Below are 18,325 nucleotides of genomic sequence, written 5' to 3' on the forward strand. Positions count from 1 at the left end.
TCTCCTGGCATACTATTATATATTTCGTCCTCTTCATTTTAAAAATTGGAGTTTGTAGTGAATATCGAACTCAGTAGTTACGTAATGCCTGTGTTTTTAGGCAGAAAAATAATTAGTTTCCTTTCCCGAAGTATTGTTTATTCTTTAAATTTATTTGTGATAGGCGATAAAATACTTTAGTTTTCACTGTGTAATTGAAATTTTATTAAAGATACTCTTTAGAAAAAAGTTTTAATTTACGAATCAGCAAAGTTTATGAATGATCTTAGTAATTTTATCTTCTCGCATGAATTGTTAAATGTGATAGAAAAAATGTTGATTAGATTGCATTTAAGTATGGGTTGATGGATCTATACCTATTTTTTATAATGAAAACATTTTTTATTAATTTTAAAGTACAAAAAATAAGAATAACATGAGATTGAAAAGGACTCGTAAGAGTAATAATAATTTTCTAAAACAGTTCATTATTAACAAAGACTGTTAGCCTGACGTATATCTAGATCCTATTTAAACACTGTGTGTGTGTATTTAATTATGGCAAAGCACACTAGGGCTATCTGCCTAAGGGGAGGGATGCCTTCGTGGAGGACTTTCTAAGGGAAACTGGCTCGTATACACGTTACACATGGGGAAAACCACGAAAACAGCCATGCAGCCAGCCCGTTCGCGGGATCGAACCTCGGACCGAACTACCAGTGTTCAGCGACTTTACCGCTCGGCCGCTGGTGGGCCCCTATTTAAACACTACTTTTGTTAAAGATAAAATTTTTATTTAAGGCAAAATGAAAACAGATTAGGAGTTAATAAATGATCCTTCATATTTTTTAAAGCACAGATGCAAAAAATCTTGGTTTCTTATTCTACGTGCTAATAAATATTTTTTGAATTAATTAAACAATTAAGAATTCATTATTTAATTAATTTTAAATGATGTTAAATAATAAAAATTAAATGTTACATTTTAATGAAAAAATTAATATAAATTTAAATGCAAATACTTTTTTTTAAATTCTGTCTTAAGAGACTAAGCCACTTAATACAACAACACGCAGTGTCCCCCAAGTTTAGTTTAAGAAAAATTAATATCAAGTTATCTACTATAATAATCACAAAAATCATTAAATTTACCAAACAAAAGTAATTTTTTGAAATAGAAATACCATAACAATAATTGTTTTCGGTAGCTGTAATTTTTCCATTTTTGCTATTTCAAATTAAATTTGATATATTTTTGAATAATTATTTTTTTGCCTCAAATTAAATAAAAGGTCTTGACTTTATCTCATATCAGCTTAAATGAAAATGTAATGAAACTTCTGAATCTTGGATCATCATCCAACTAAATTTTATAGATAAATGTGAATTTGAAGAGTATGCCATTATAATTTATTGTTTGCTTACATGGAGATTAGCAGCTAAAACTCATTTGTAAGTTTTAAGTCCAACATACGTAGGACAACCACATGACATACAAAACGTATGTGGATTTTCTTTCAGGATCCTTTGCTTGAGCCGAAATACCTTTTATAACTACAAATCATTGAAAATTAAAAATTGCTCTACATGACTATGTCCGGCGTACAGGCTAAAGTTCAAGATTGGTTAAGTATATTTTTCTCAATAGAATTTCCCAACAAAATGATTATTCCGTTCTGAACATTTTTTGTGCAAAAGTGAATGCAAGGTCTTTTTAAACAGACACAACACGGTGTAAATGTTCACTCATTGTTAAACCAGATTTTTCCGAGTAGTTCAACAATATCTAAAAAATTCCTATTATATGGTGTAAATAATTTATCTAAAGTACCTCTGGTTAAATAATTAATATAAAGTCAAACTGCGTTCAGCTAAGCAGAGAGTGATACTCATTAAACGTTCTAAATCTTTACACCAATGCCCTCGTTCTTCTTCCACTTATGAATGAAACTCCTTATCAATAATTTTATTAGTCTGTGATCTCAGTGATGTTTTAAACTATTTCTTTAGACATTATACAAGTGATGTACTGAATTTTCATGTAACTATAAGTATTCATGAGCAAGCTTCCAGCCATTAATTCCAGATTTCTCTAACATTGACTTCTGGGAGATACCAAAACATTCTGAACAGAAGCAATAAATTTTATTCGTGCTTTCTGAATATGTGAGACGCCTTCTAAGAAAACTCTCCTTATTGTTTACTTTCCTATACATCATTGTCACAAAAATACTATGCTTATTTTCATCTGTTGGAAAACTGGGATATTTATTATTAGGATGAGGCCCATTCAGAATTATGTTGTCACTTTCATCTATTGATATTTCATCTGGCCAGTATACTGGATCACTGTAGTTGACATTTATTTTGGTTGAGCTTATAAAATATTTTCTTCCTTCTTCCAGCATGCCTTCGCGGGGTAACAGTATCAGGACTTGTGTTTCTCTTGATTTGCTTTGGAAACATGATGTGTCCTCAATAGGAACAGGGAGCTCACTCAAGCTATGTTCAAAAATGTGTGGAATAGACGACACAAGCAGTAAGGGTATACGAAACCCTTTATTTTCTATACTTTACAGGTACTCCCGAACTTCGGGATACAGAGACCAACCACTTGTGGTCTGAACGTAAGAATATAAAACTACTAACTAAAACTCTAACTAAAAGCTAACTTTGAATTAGTATACAAATGCCTAGCATTAAGCCTTTATTTAAAAGGGTACGTATGTAGTACGTCGAGCTGCTGAAACTACAATACGTTTTCAAATATCAAGAGGGCTAAACCTCTGGCCTTAAAGGCAAACAGCAACCGAGTGAAAACTCGTAAGATTGCAGTGGCAAGCGGCTCGCTTCCTAAATCTCCTTCTCTCTCTAACTCTTGGCAAAAAGCCACAACTTAAATACTTGGACGTTAGCAAGACTATTTGCATAAACAAGTTAAAGCATTTAATTTTGGCCGTAAGTAGAAAATAAGAAGTGATAGTACAGTTTTAAAATAAAACAAAGTTTGTAAAACTTAGGATCCTTACAACAGTAGCACACTCAATGCGTATTCAACAGGTCCAGGTTCGAGTCCCGGCGAGGGCATTGCTCAATTTTTAGTTATAAAACACCAAAACCCCTAATGTCTCTACAGTGGCAACCGAACTGAAAGGTGGTGGATTATGATTCGTTACCACCAGGAGTTGGCGACTGGGTCAAGTAATCCCCAATCTCACTTTAACAAGGAAAATACATAAGGTATTTTCTCCCTCCTTTCTGCATGCATTCGTGGTGTAAGGGTAGCACACTCGCCGTGTATTCGAGACGCCCAGGTTCGAGTTCAGGAGACTGCATTACTCATATTTCACGTCTCCTGCTTTAAAACAACCTAATATAAGCTTTAAATTTACTTTCAACATTTCCAGCAATCCTGACTGTGAGTGTGACATTATTACCTAAGACCAAGACCTCAACCACATTTCAGTTGTGATCTTGGTCTTTTAGGTTGCTATTGCTTAGCATGAGGTTGTCATTTTTTTCAGAAAATAAAATATAAATATTTTTAACTTATTTGACCTCACAATCATTAGATGACATAGCTGGATACATATATGTAGCTGAGGAAATTAAGCTAGCATTGTTTTCACTTTTTGACTTAGAACTAAATACTTTTAGTTGTTCCTTCAAGATTTGTTCTTGCTGAAGACATCTTTTTCTATTTTCATAAATATTTTTGAAAGCATTTCTCAATTTTAAAAGTAGAAAAAATTAAATCTAAATTGTTTATTCAAAAAACAAGTAATAAAAACACTACGGAACACCATTATAAATGGCACAAAAAAAAAAAAAAAAAAAAACAGAGCAATCTTTAAAAAAAAAAAAAAAAACAACGAAATGTATTGATTCTAACTCGACATTAGTTGGTGCTGCTTAATTAAAAGACTGGTGTGTGAAAAAAAATGCAATACAAAACTCTGCATGTCAGAGTATCAGAAACTGAACCCAAGTGATACTCGAATTTAGAAAGAAAAGGGTTAAAGTATATCAGATTAAGAAACATTTACATTCATTATTTTCAATTTGGAGGTGGAAGGATATTCTTGATGGCTCCCTGGCCAGCTACCCTTTTTACCTGTACCTTGAGCGGCTGTTTAAAACAATGATTCGGCATCTAAAGTAAATAAATATAATTTAATTTAATTTAAACCAGCTGTTAACTGGGGATAGTTCATACCTCTCGCTTCCGAAATTTAACTTCCAGATGAGAATAATGATTCAGCTGTATAACTAACTGGCAGGTTTGACAGTAAATTCTTAGCAATAAATGCTCACATGAATAAATTGTTGAATCTTTTCCCTGTTTGAAATGCAAGATATAAAGATAATCATAGGAAATTACATAATCAAAGTGAAACTCAAGTTAAATGTGGAACAACAATTTATCTTGTCCAATACTGTTGAACCTAATTCCATTAGATTCTGCACTGGAGTTTAGTCGCAGGAAGAATAGTGTGCAATGCTAAAGAACTAATATAATCTATTACTGAAGAAACAAAATGTGGCGAAAGAATGGAGAAACGAAGTCGGAAACACCGAGAGGAGCTGACTCATAATTGGAAACATAAATCGAGAGATCATTTGCAGACTCTGCGCGGTGATTTAACAGCAAATGCAATAAAATGTTTGATGAAAATAATTCTCTGAAATCTCATGAGTGTACAGCCTCAGTTATTAAGAATAGTTGTACACAATGCAGTGAATCACATGATTCTGATCTTTGGGAAATTAAATGTATGAATGAGAAAAACAAAATGTGTCAAAAAACCAAACTCATTGTTTTTTTCCTTTAAGGCGGCTCTTCTAAACTATGTTAGGTATAGAGTAGGCATATACCTATATATATGCCTACTCTATACCTATATTTTCCATGCCTATTTAAGAGAAACATTTATGAAGTTCATAATAGAAAACATAAATGATCTATTCGATTTCAACTTGACATTAAATCAGATAAAATAATAAAAATAAAATAGTTCCAGCAATTTTACAATGTACTGTAGATTTTTAAATGTGTTAATTGAAAAAAACGAAATTTTCTCAAACACGTTGCTACAAACATGCATCACAATGGTATGCCCATTCAATAATGGCAATAGTCTAGAGCCGATTATCAATGAGAAGTTTTATAATACGGGACAATTCAGAGAAGTGTAAATTACTAGTTATTAAAACCGAGTAACAGAGAGAATATACAGTTTAGTGTTAAAATCGAAAATAGAGATGAACTTCTCTTAAACACTGAAATAGAAGCTTAAGAGCCTGATCAAATATGCGCAACAAATTTTAATTTTTCTAATAAAGACTCTTTCTAAAATAAACAAGGAATTAAGGGCTTACAAACGGCTGATGATCGAGAATACAGAGACAAAAATATTATTATTCTGATGATGACATAATAACAAGTAAATATAAATGTTTTAAAACAAACTTATAGTTTCTGAAACAATGGTGCCACCAAGGTCAGTCTGAATTCAAAGGTGAATTATTAAGTATGTCATTGTTGGCAATGTAACTTTCCCACCAGAAATAAGTTAGTTTTTATAATTACAAAATGTATCCGTCTAAACTGAATCTCATAAGATATTCTCGCTGATGAAATAATGAGAGAATTTTGAAGTGAGTATTAGCTTCTAAAACAAGAGACACACATTCATGCTACACAAGAAAATTAAAACGAAGTAATCGTTGCAAGATAACAAGAAATAAACAAAATATTTTTCCAATTAAGAATCATTTTTAGAACTGATCCATTATTATTTCCAGAATACAAATCTGTCGTACAGGACGGATTTCTCACAGACATAAATGAAAACATCATTGAAAAAATATCACTAGAATATAAAGGTAAGATTTAAAAAAAGCACCTTTTATTTAGGGGCATAGAGGAGTTATTAGGGAAGATAGGTTACAAATAAATTAAGGATTGTATTTGATGAGTCTTATCATGAACAGTTATTATTAAGTAATTGCTTACATACAGGACTTTATTTAAACCTTGATGTCTTCCGTCTTTTCTTAGATTCAGAGATCCTCCAATTGCATTTACAGCTGATACAGTACGCCTTTTGCCAAATCGAGATAAATTATTATTTAGCATGATAACGTTACAAATTTGAAGGGAGCAAATAATGTTTTTTATATACTTACAATTTAGAAATCGGATCCTGTTCAAAGCTTTAATTCTAAAAAATGGCATAATGTTGAATATTATTCTTCCTCCTTCTTTTCACTTCCGTGAACGATAGGATATAAAATCCCTGGAGTTATGAAACCAGTGATTTTAAGCTTTGAAGAACTTTGCCCATTAACTGCAAAAATAGAAGTTTGTTACTCATTTCTGCTCGTTCAACAGATTTTCACCCATGAATTCCTGGCCATAACTGAATACAGTAATATTGTAGATTCTTTACCCGTGTTTAAAAGACACAGGTAAAGAATCTACAGTATTAATGTTTTGAATCTACAGGTTTTTTATCTTTATTCAAAAACTTGATTTGGAGTTAGCTTTGGCAACTTTTGAAGTGAAGATTACTTCAACCGTTTTCAGACTCAGAACAAATGGAAACTTTCGCCGAGTTTTACCGATATCAGCCCAATTCCATACCCAAATGATGTTGGAGAACGGCCCAACAGGGACCGGATGCCGTATCTGGGCTACTACAGGATGACAACAAATAATGAAATCACATTCAATCTAAATAAATGATAAGTGGCTGCAGTAGCAAAAAATAAATAAATAAAACATTTCTTTTATGAGCTGCATTTACATGTAACTTGTATGTTAGGTAATAGATTCTCTAGATTAGATTTTATTTGTAATAAACTTCTTTCAAAACTAGATCGAATATCCTTTGAAATAGTTTATCAGCGAACCACTTGATACAGAATAAGATGCGAGCAGTCTCATTACATTTATTTGATTCATTTTAGATTCTGAGATAACCACCGCCAAATGCCATATTGCTTAATTCCGGAGTTAATGAAAATATATTTGAAAATTTGTGTGTAATCCACTGAACGCAATTTTGTTCTTTGCAGTGCTAAAATTCTATTCTTTTCTATCTACGTCATAAAACCCATAGTGCAGTGTTAGTATTAATAGTTTGGTATAATTACATTGTAAAAACCAATACCCGAAGCAGAATTTCTAAAAACATATAAGGCATATATATTCAAAAAGGATGCTTATTATTTTCGCTTCGTTGAAAAATCTCGAAACGAAAACACTTACTTCCTAGATTTCTAGTGGTTAAACGATTAGTTTCCTTTTTCCATACTTTATAAAACTCTAGGAAACTTAATAATCGTAATAGAAATGTGTATAATAAATGTTAATGAAATAATGTTACAACACCCTGTATTAAAACTACACATAATATATATATGTATTCATGTAACTAATGTAATAACGTAAGTTAATGCCTGTTTCCTTTTATTTAAAGTACTATTAAACTTTTCCTTCAGCTAATATCTCCAGAAGATTGCGATAAGAACAATCCGTTTATCTGCGAAGTGCAAAAGAAAGGAGCAGATCTTATTTGTCCACAGGTAAAGCTCATTTTAGAAATAAGAGAAAATGTTTTAAGCTTCTGTTTGTGATATGGATTTTTTAAACTTGGAAACAGACTGTTATATGTACAACTAATAATTTCTTCTCTTGTTCTCAATTAACTTAATGGAATACTTGATACTGCTCGCTGATTTAAAGTTCAAAATTTCAATCAATCACTGTAAGGTTTTTATTAAAGTGATAAATTTATATATTTAAAATCATTATAATCTTTTCTTATTGCTTAATTATTATTATAATAGATTAAATGGAAAGTCTAATTGGGTACGGAGCTTAATAATGGATGAAATATAGATATTTTTACTAATAATATGCTTGTAAAAATGCAGATAGTTACAACAAATGGATGGAAATAGCCGCTGAAATTTCGAACTTCAAATCAGCATACAGGTAGGAACGCCTATCGATTGTTGTGTTACTTTAAAAATTAATTTTAATTTTAAACAAACATTAAATTTTGTTTATTTTCCAGAGGAGTTCTTTTTGTAGGAAAACACTTCAGTTCTGTCCCATAAACTTCATAAACTTGACTCAAGATGCATATAAATAAAATTACTTATTATTAATTGGCATACTTTAATATTGTTTTTCAATAACTGACTCAGTTTAAATATTTATGCTATATTAGATGATTGGTTAAAAACACAGACGCTTTTATTGAAAAATGTACCTGGGAAAAGAATGATATAGACTAAATTTTATTATTTCATACTTGCAAATAGGATAGACGCAAAATTCATTGAAATTAATATTCGATGCATTAATTTCAGAATGACTTTAATTAATCTTGCTTAATTTATTTATAAATTCTATTGTAAGGTAAGATACACCTGTAAAAGATCATTTTAGTCTTGTTCTTCAAACCTGATTCAAATTTCAAGTTTAAATTATATTTTATGTTATTTCTTAATATATTTTATCATTTTTTTTTTATAAAAGACAGCTCAAAATATAAAATCAAGATGACAGTTTTAGCATTAAATTATTCTTCGGATGTGATTGTATTAACATTTAACATTTTCCAAAAGCTTCATTTTCCTGATGAATTTCTGTCGGCTTTTGACTGTAAGAGTACGAGTTGAATCACGAAATAGATCTAACTTATTTCATTATTTATTAATAATCTAATTTCATTTATTAATCTGCATCCGTGTTGATATTTATTTAATTTCAGATGCTTTCTGTATTTTAAATTTAAAGTGATACAACATGCACATGTATTCTCTTTAGCGATATAGAACAATTATTGCGAGAAAAACCAAAATATTCGTTGTTTTCTTCATCTAAAAAGCCAAAATTAAAATTTTTATGTTAGAACAATAAAAGTGCAAATTATTTACTTTTAGACCTGGGATCTCTACGGTTCGTACTGCTTTAAGAGGAGCATTGTTCAGGCTACATATGCAGATGCAGCAGGAATTTGCTCATTACAGCGAGGAAGGCTAGCTATTCTGGATAACGAGTAAGCTGAAACACAAACAATTCTAAACAAATATGTATCTTTATTTTAAATTGTTTATCTCTTATTGTAACTAAATATGTAAATATTTGTGACTGTTTAACAGATATATAGTCTTATTGTTAAAAGTTTGCAATATGACCTTATGATTAAATCTGATTCTAAGAATAACTGTCATAACTAAGACTTGGCAGCAAGAACTTTTGTGCAATATTCATCATAAAATAAGTTCCTGAAGGGAAAAACTGTAAATATGTTTAAAATGTCTACATTTAATATAAACTGCAAGCAAATGCAAATTTCTAATAACAGAAGAAAAAAATATAATTTTTGTTAATACCTATATTGATACATAAATCACCATTTTCTACGTTATAGCTTATACCTTAGTTCTAATGAATGACTTTTGGATACATTTTTTTTTTTTTTTTCAAATCACTCAATGAAAATTTTCTTTCTCAAAATTTACTATGCTTTTAAAAGTTAGAAAGGAGAATATTTAGAACATAAAATAATTTTAGGATGCTTAGTATTTTATGTAAAGCATACCGCATTGAGTTTCATTTTTAATATATTGGTCAAGATAACTTATATGAAAATCTAACAAAGCAAATTATTGCAAAGGATAATTGTAATAAATTTGTAAGGTAAAAGCTTCATATCCAGAGACTTCCTATTTACAGAAAGGCTTTGCTTTTGCATTATACTATGTAATGCATTTATTATGCAGCATGTGATGCATTTTTCGAGAACGAGTTAATTATATTGGCGAAATGATTTCAAATGATAGCAGGTACAGATATTTCTTGCAATTAACCGTGTATTAGACGTGATTCGTTACTGAATTAGGTGATTAAACTATAAACTAAAAACCATTATGTTTTTGCATTTATGCCTAAACGTAATTTTAAATGTGATGATTACTTTGTACTCCTGTAATATCAAAATATAATAACATTTTCTTCAAAAGGAGTGAATATCCTAAACTCACCAATATGCATAGACTGAATGAATTTATGGCTAGTTCTTTAATTCAGAATTAGAAGACTCTACAAGTTCTATATCCTTACCTTTCTCAAATTAGAATCCTTCATACTGAAAATGTTTCTTTCACTTCATCTGATGAAGCCCTCTTTCCGCGAAGTTACAATTTCAGCGTTAATAACATTTTTAGAAGTAAACTTCAGCTAAAAACTTGGTCTAAATTGAAGATACTTGAGTACTATCCCATTGAATTCAGGCATCATGCTGTGGCTCTCAGTGCCACAACAGCAACATGAAGATAAGCATTTCCAACCGAAGTACAAACCGGATTTCTTCATTATGGCTCCAGATTGGAATTTCAGGAAGTCTCTATAAGTCTAGGAAGTTTTTATAAGTCTCTATAAGTCTAAGGAAGTCTAGTCGTTCACTGTTTGCCCAATATCGTTTTCAGGATATCGAAATACGTGACCTTCCAGATAGCATATTATCGATTTATCCAGGCATCATATTATTTATTTCTTCTGAAATATCACCACTAATGAAATCTTTATTGTACTGCTAAGTGTTTTTCTACTATATACTTTTGTAACATTTCAAGTACTTCATCACTATTCTTACCAACTTTAACGAAAAAAAAAAAAAAAAGTCATACCTCAAAAGCATCTTCATAGTAGCTTCTTCATCCGCCGCTACGAGATGTAATCGGTACATGCTCTACCTGTGATCAAATGCAGAAACCCGGATTCCTCAACTGCAAGTTCGGACACGACTTTATACACCTAATATAAGATCATCGTATCTAATTGCAAAATTAGTATTAAAATTAAATATAAACAGTCTTAAAAAACTCGCTAGAAGCATGGTAATAGAAGCAGTTTTTTTAAAATGTCTTGGTCAGCTCTTTATTCTTATTAAATTCAAGAAACACAAAAGCCTCGAGTATACCTTTTTTTATATTCGATGGGGAGAAATTTCAGGTAAAAGAATCAAGAAAAAAACTTACTTTATTAAGAGCACTAGTATTCTAATTTTCTACCATTCAGTCTAGAACACATGATCCGTAACATTTTATGGCATAAGTGTCTTGAATTAGACTGAATGAATGATTATGTGTATTATTACAATTATTTGCTCTGCAGTGACAGAAATTTAAGCCCTGGTTCAAAGTGAAACGTGCATGACATAAGATTTTTAGAAGTTTTTTAGAAGCCACGGAAAAGAAAACAAAGCTCACCCAGAATAAGTTAAATATCATTATCAGAAAAATGTATTGTTTGTCTTTGCCTAGTTATGAATAACGTAACGAGCTTCTCTTCCATTTCATGTCTTTTTACAATTAACTTTGTGCAATAATAGTAGTAGTTTGTAATTTTTGTCATTAGCTAACCAAAAAGAACGGAATATTGAGGGTTCAACATTCGTAAAGAATGACTTCAGATGGTAGAACAAGTAAGCCATGAACGCCGAATTAAAATAAGACTTTAATTTTTTCCTTTATTCCTTTTTCAAATATTTTCATAAACTAGTAAATCGTTAAATTCAAGCTCATATTTATCTAATAAATTAAGCTAACTTCAGTTGTGCCTTTGACATCCCACAGTTCAATGCATGAATTATTTCCTGAAGGCATTTGCTCAACACAAAATTCAAGAGCTATGGACGTCTTAGAAATCAGACTTTATATCCCTGAATTAATTCTTATAATTAAAAAGTCAAACACCTCATTTTCTTCAGTTTACTTAAAAATGCACTATTTTCGAATTTCATCTTCAAATTTTCTAATAATGCTTGAATTTTTAACTACATTATCTATACTAATGTATCTATTTATACCATCAAATTTCTGTTACCAGACACTTATTAGAACACAAAACGCTATTAATAAAGGCATCATGTGTCTGATACAGAGAATAATATTATAATAAGATAACAAATATTTAGAATAACTGTGACCACAGCCCATTTGAATATTCAAGAAATCAGGCCCAGTGAGATCTTTCTTTTTTTTTCTATAAATCAAATGCACGTTTATTGCATTATAGGTAAAGGAATATAATATTTTCGTTTCCCTCATTTTCCCAACAGAGATTACATAGCTAAAAAATGTACATTAACTTTCTTAAAATCCAATACAAAGCAGACTTTTTTGATTAAATTAACAATCAAACATTTTTTTTTTATTTTCTTAAGCCCATGGCACTTTCATATATGAAATAAAATAAAATATTGAAATTAATTTTTATTCACTCATATCTTGAACACGCAGGAGAAGGTTGCTATCGATTGGCAAATTCTACAAAATTATCCTTAAAACCGTCAAATTTGGCAATTTTACAGTTTTTTACACGTTATTGTAAATATTACTTTCCATACTAAACATCTCTAGGAATGCACGTCATAATTACAAAATATTCAGTATATATTAGAAAACTAAGAATATGTGCCACTGGCCCAATGAAGGAAACCGGTCACCTTCATTGAGCCGGGGAGCTTCTAAGAATGGGTCGGTAGCTATTTTCTTTTTAATACAGTATCATCTTAATACAAGTCAATGAAATGTTTAAAACTATTTTGAACGGGATTCGTAAATATAAAATTCTGGTTAGAAACTAATCAAGGCCACTGAAAATACATTGAAACATACTGATAGCTTCGCATTATTCACAAGGAATCAGGAGTTGGATTTTAGTTTAGTCTCTACAATCATAAAATAGGCCTTATGTGAGAATCTAAGAAATAATATTGAATTTCGTTTATTAGAAATAATTTAGTAAACATTAAAATTTGAGGGTGATTTACAGTTAGGCTAGCATAAATTATAGTTATATTTATAGCATAAATTAAATGTTAACTATGTTAAATAACTATAACATAGTTATAGTTATAAATATTAGTTGAATTTCGTTTATTAGAAACAATTTAGGGAAAATGAGCATTTGAGGGTAATTTATAGTTAGACTAGTATAAAAAGAAAAATAACCATAACTTGAAAACTTTCAACTAGCATAAACTAATTATTAAGCCTAGTATTAATATAAGGCTATAAATCTTGCACAAATCACTGCATCAATAAATTCGTTCTTGATGAGTTCAGTTGCATGATTCACAATAATACATTTTGATCCCATTTCTAACACAAGCACATTTCTCATGAACCCATAGTTTACACGAGAAACATTTAATCATGCCTTCTTTAAAGTCCTCACAACAGATAGCACAGAGCCATGAATTCTTGTTGGAATTTAGAGGCGTATTTACTGAAGTCAATGAAAGTAATCCTTTACTGTTTTCTTCGATCCAGACGTTTGGACTCGTCTTTTCATAGCGGTGCCTTTTCCCCCCCCCCTTTTTTCAGCTTTTTCTAGGAACTGCTTGTATGGAGTTTTTGTCATCAGTCTTGTATTTTGTGCTTTGTTTGAGCCTTTTCTAAGTGAGAATTTAGATGGAATCGGAGAGTTTTCACCCAAAGAAACTTTAACTTTTGACAATAATGTTGATGCACCAACTGGAAGCGGTTCTGGTTCCGCTGGCGGTTGTAATAGATTTTTCTGTGTGAAATCTACATGCCATGCGGCATTCTACTTATCGAAGCAGTTAGGCTTATGTCAGGAGCTTCTACAACAAGAACATCATTTGTTTCGAACTGCACTGCTGCAACAAAATGAGAGTCTTGAAATACATCTCTGTTAACTGGCCAAACTCCTGTTTTAGCAAAACATTCGTTGCCGTTCCTACTGTTACTGCTTGTCCATATACTTTCCCAAACAATCTTGCTGTATGGAACTGGGCGGCAACTTCTAATTTTCCTTTACTTTGTCTCAGTCGTAGAAATTTCTCCATTTCATTGATGTAATAATATTTCATTTACGTAATAATGTTTCATTGGAGCAATTGATGTGCATTTTATTCTTCAACTCAAAATTTACAAAATATTAGCTTATATGGTTTCCATGGTTGGGCCACCAACCCATTCATAGATAGCGACGCAGGCTGGCTAATTGAATGCAACTAGCAGTTGGTATGTAATACGCCCGTGATTTCGGCTATCACAAAGTAAACCATTGTTAACATAGACAAATAAAACAGTTTTAAATATTATCAGTAACAACTAAAACACTATTAATGTCTCACTGATATCCATATTTTCTTTACATTAATAAATTACAAGATAAATACAGAAATCTTATTTTCTTATAAAGGAACTTTGTTTGAGCGTGGATCTGTCAAACATCAACTGTGGATCAACTCCCTATCAAGATGGCAATTTTCAAGCTTAATCTAATATACTAAACAGTCAACAGACAGTGCCTACTGAGAATAACTAGAAATAATAAAGGTGGCTCAACGAAGGAGCGTGCCCGTTGATAACAGCCTTACCCTAGATTTGCTTCTATTTTGATTTAAAAATTTACAAATAATTTTACAATTACTTGTAATTTAGAATTTAATTTTAATTTTAATTTACAATTAATTTTACAAATAATTTACATTTTGTTTGCGTGACACAAAATACATACTTCATTTCAGAGAGAAAGTTTTTTTACAAAATGAAGTCTTTTTTTTTTTTTTTTTTTTTTTTTAAGAAATAAACATTTGTTTCGACTGAGCAATGATTCACTAAGCAAATAGGGAAAAGTAATCTTTTCTCAGAAACTTAAGTAATATTCAAGTAATTCTTACCTAATACTTTACTTACTAATATGCAACTTCTTTTATGCTAAATTTTTCAGGCTGTTTATTAAACTTAGATTTTTGACTTAATTTTCAGTCAAGTTTTGTGGGTCATTTGTTATTTAATTGTAGCAGCAAAACCTTCGAAGCATTTAGCATGAAACTGAAATGAATAACTTAATTTCCGAGTAACTTACTGTTAAGTAACACATCACTAAATTAAACAGTTCGCTTAAGCAGAAGGAATCTTTAGGAAAGCGCTTTGGAACTCCGGTTTAAATGGAAGAGATAATTTTATACCAGCACTGGGTGTTTACATAAAACTGAGTCGAAGATGTTTGCATTCCCGTCGAGGTCGAGACTTAATTCACTTTCGTCAAAAATCGCTAAATGTTAGCTAAGATGTCTTTTTTATGCGTATGTATCTATACGCGTGTATGTGCATGTTAACAACCACCTTTCTGTGGTCTACCTAATTTCGATTCTCATTTCCTACTTAGGTTCCATCTCATACTGTGAAGCCTTATCTTCCATTTTCCCGAAAATATGAAATTTGTCATAAGAATAAGTGTTATGTTTTAACTTTTCTTCCACCACATAATTTTGAAGATAATAATAAATTTCATCGAACAGGCAAATATTCTATGCAAAGCTAAGCACTGTTTGATATTTATAAGTGGTTTGAATTCCATTTTTAGTGGCAAGTAAATTTCAATCGCTAAATTACTAATCTCACTTTAAAGAAATTCTACTTAATTGTTGGCTTAGTCATTTCGTTAACAGTTTGAATTACACATTTTATTTCAATTTCAATTAGTATTTGTTCCACATGTCTCTCCGAAAATTTTTTAGGTATATGTTATAAACTATTTTTTAAATTTTGTAATACTTGAATATACCTTTATCATTTCGTCCTTTTCAATAATTTATAACTAAGAAAGACTTTTCTATTTAATTGTGAGTGTGTGTGTTTTAAAGTAATATTTTGCTGTAAAAATTCTAAACAAAATATATTTTAACGTGTTAAAAAATATATTTTCCTTTTTAGAGACAAAGTACATTATGGATTAGCTATAGTTTTAGGATGGAATATAGCCTACACTGTAGGAGCGTCAAAAACTAACGGCAGCTTCAAATGGTCAAATGGGAACGATTTCCAAAGTAACTGCTCAGAATGTATTAAAGGAGAAAGTGGTAAAGTATTATAATAATCATTAATAGTTTTCAAATACATTAAATTCATAATGATAAAAAAAGGTAAATTAATATGCATTTATAATTATGTGGCTACGTATTACTTTGTTTTAAAATAATCAGTAATGCTTTCCTGGTGACATTTTATATGTACAATATAATTTTCAAAGCAAACTTTCCACTCAGAAATTAAACTAAATATTTCATCTTCATTATTATGAGTATAAAATGCTTTTAAAATTTTTATCATATTACTTGTTTTACTAAAATTTGTTAACGAAACACCTGTATTAACGCATCGTCGATAATTTCTTTCGTTTAATTCTTCTTTTTCCTAATTAACAGTGTCTGTTACTATGTCTGTTATGTTCGATCCATCACATTCAACTGCTGACATGTCATTAGTTAAAATATACACAGAAGTGGCAGTAATATTTTAGCTAATCGTATTTCGCAATCAGTTGCAAATTAGTTTAAGATTCATTATTACTTTCAGTTGTAGCACCCATGCACTTTTAATCTACCAGAACATACCCGTTTTGAGACATCCCGTTTTGAGAGTAGCCCTTCTGTGCTAACACTCCTTTGGGTTAAAACAACGATTGCTTTCGTTAAATCTCTTGCAGTTGTCGAAGATTCTTTTTCGCAGTTATTGATTTTAAAATTAATTTTCATGACATGCTTTAAAGGAAGAATAACACTTCTAAGGCTAAATCAAGAAGATCTAAAGGCTGTATTTTTTATGTAATACCTTTTTAAATTTTAAAAGTACTTAAGTTTCTTGTATACCACATATATAACACAAAGCTTACAGCAATAAGTAAAAAAATAAACAGTACAATCAATACAACGCGTAATAAAACTAAATTTTCAAATTCACAGATAAAACGTATGAAATAACTATACAGAAAGAACAGAATGCCATTTTCTTTTGAATGAATAGGTGGAGACGGGAGGAAAATTAATGTTTAAAGAATTTAAATGGGAAGTCAGTATTTTTCTTCCCTGAGTAAACTCTGAACAATAGAACAACGAATGTTGAACAACAATAGAAAAATAGAAAAAATATATTTTACTCTCCTCCGAAGCTGCACGAAAACAACTCCAAATAAGATAGCCCAGATCTCTCATGATATATATTTAAATTACCATGTTTAGTTAAAAACTGTAAAATTGAAAAAAAAACTGAAAGATTTCAGATTTTATATTACGCCCTGTTGCAACTTATGATCTTTTTTCTTATTCTTATTATTTACATTTTAACAACATCAATAAGTGAAATTTTGCTTACCTTTCTTAATAAATATCCACAGGAACGCTTGGAATTCCTTTTCATTTTTATCACACAGAAACTTTATTTACATCTATGTACAAGAATTGTATGCTTACATTAGAACATTCATCATGTTTTTCTGGTTGCCACTACATCTATCTCAAGAAACCGCAATAATCATGTGGTAAGAAAAATATAACAAGCTAAAAGTAAAAAACGCTGCGCCCTCTCGTGGCCAGCTACATAAACTGTAACATTCTCCCCCTCGATGAACTCTTGGTTCATCAAAGGATTGGATTATGAAGTTATCTTAAACACTAAATGTTTTTAATGTTCTACAAGTTTAAATGTTCATACATGCAGTGTTCGCAATTTAAGTTCATTGTATTCAGTTCAAAGAGTTCAAGTCATTTCTAATGGGTACAATAACTGCACAGGACGACAAAGATGAGTTCCATTAGCTAAACGGACAGTGCAAGCTCTTATTTTCCCATCTCGTCCTGGATGACACTCCTGTACAACTCCCATCTTCCATAATAATCTTGGTAATTTTTCTTCATGTACTAGAACTACAGAGCCTTTCAAAAGATCTGTTACGGCATTACCTCTCTGAATTTGTTTTACGTTTCTAATTTCAAGTAAGTATTCTCTTTTCCATCTTTTCCAAAACTCTTCTAATAACCTTAGCCGGTATTTATATCGCCTTGTTAAATTTTCTTTAGTTGAATCAGGTTCAAGAATTTTGCCAGATGGTAAGGATGTCAGTCTTCGTCCAACTAGAAAATGAGCTGGCGTCAGCGGTTCTGGTTCTCCAACTTCACTATAAACATACGTCAGTGGATGCGAATTCAATATCGCCTCAATTTCAATTAAAACTGTTTCCAACTCTTCAAATTTAAGTGAAGCCTTCATGAGTATTTTCTTCAAACATGACTTGATAGATCTAATAAGCCTTTCCCAAAAACCGCCCCACCAAGCCTCCTTCTCCACATTGAATTTCCACTCAATACCTTTATTACCAAAATAATTTTGAACTTCTGTGTCCTTGATGGTATTCCATGTAATGTAAATCCTTGTCTGCTCTTTTGAAGGTTTTTGCATTGTCTGAATATATTATTCGACATACTACTCTTCTTGAAATAAATCATCTAAA

General features: G+C 30.8%; 1 protein-coding gene across 2 annotated transcripts in view; it reads left to right on the forward strand.

The window, feature by feature from the left end:
- The window catches only part of LOC118192260 (macrophage mannose receptor 1-like), a 111,900-nt gene that overhangs the window by 9,997 nt on the left and 83,578 nt on the right, over window positions 1-18,325 (forward strand). For both annotated transcript variants that reach the window (XM_085818571.1, XM_085818572.1), the window contains exons 4-6: window positions 7,486-7,569; window positions 8,938-9,053; window positions 15,754-15,899. In XM_085818571.1, the coding sequence (XP_085674697.1) occupies window positions 7,486-7,569; window positions 8,938-9,053; window positions 15,754-15,899 (346 nt within the window). The remainder of the gene's footprint in view (window positions 1-7,485; window positions 7,570-8,937; window positions 9,054-15,753; window positions 15,900-18,325) is intronic.

The sequence above is a fragment of the Stegodyphus dumicola genome, chromosome 6, assembly GCF_044657685.1.
Source record: "Stegodyphus dumicola isolate Sdum_Otavi_A_Nest chromosome 6, ASM4465768v1".
NCBI classification, from domain to species: domain Eukaryota; kingdom Metazoa; phylum Arthropoda; class Arachnida; order Araneae; family Eresidae; genus Stegodyphus; species Stegodyphus dumicola.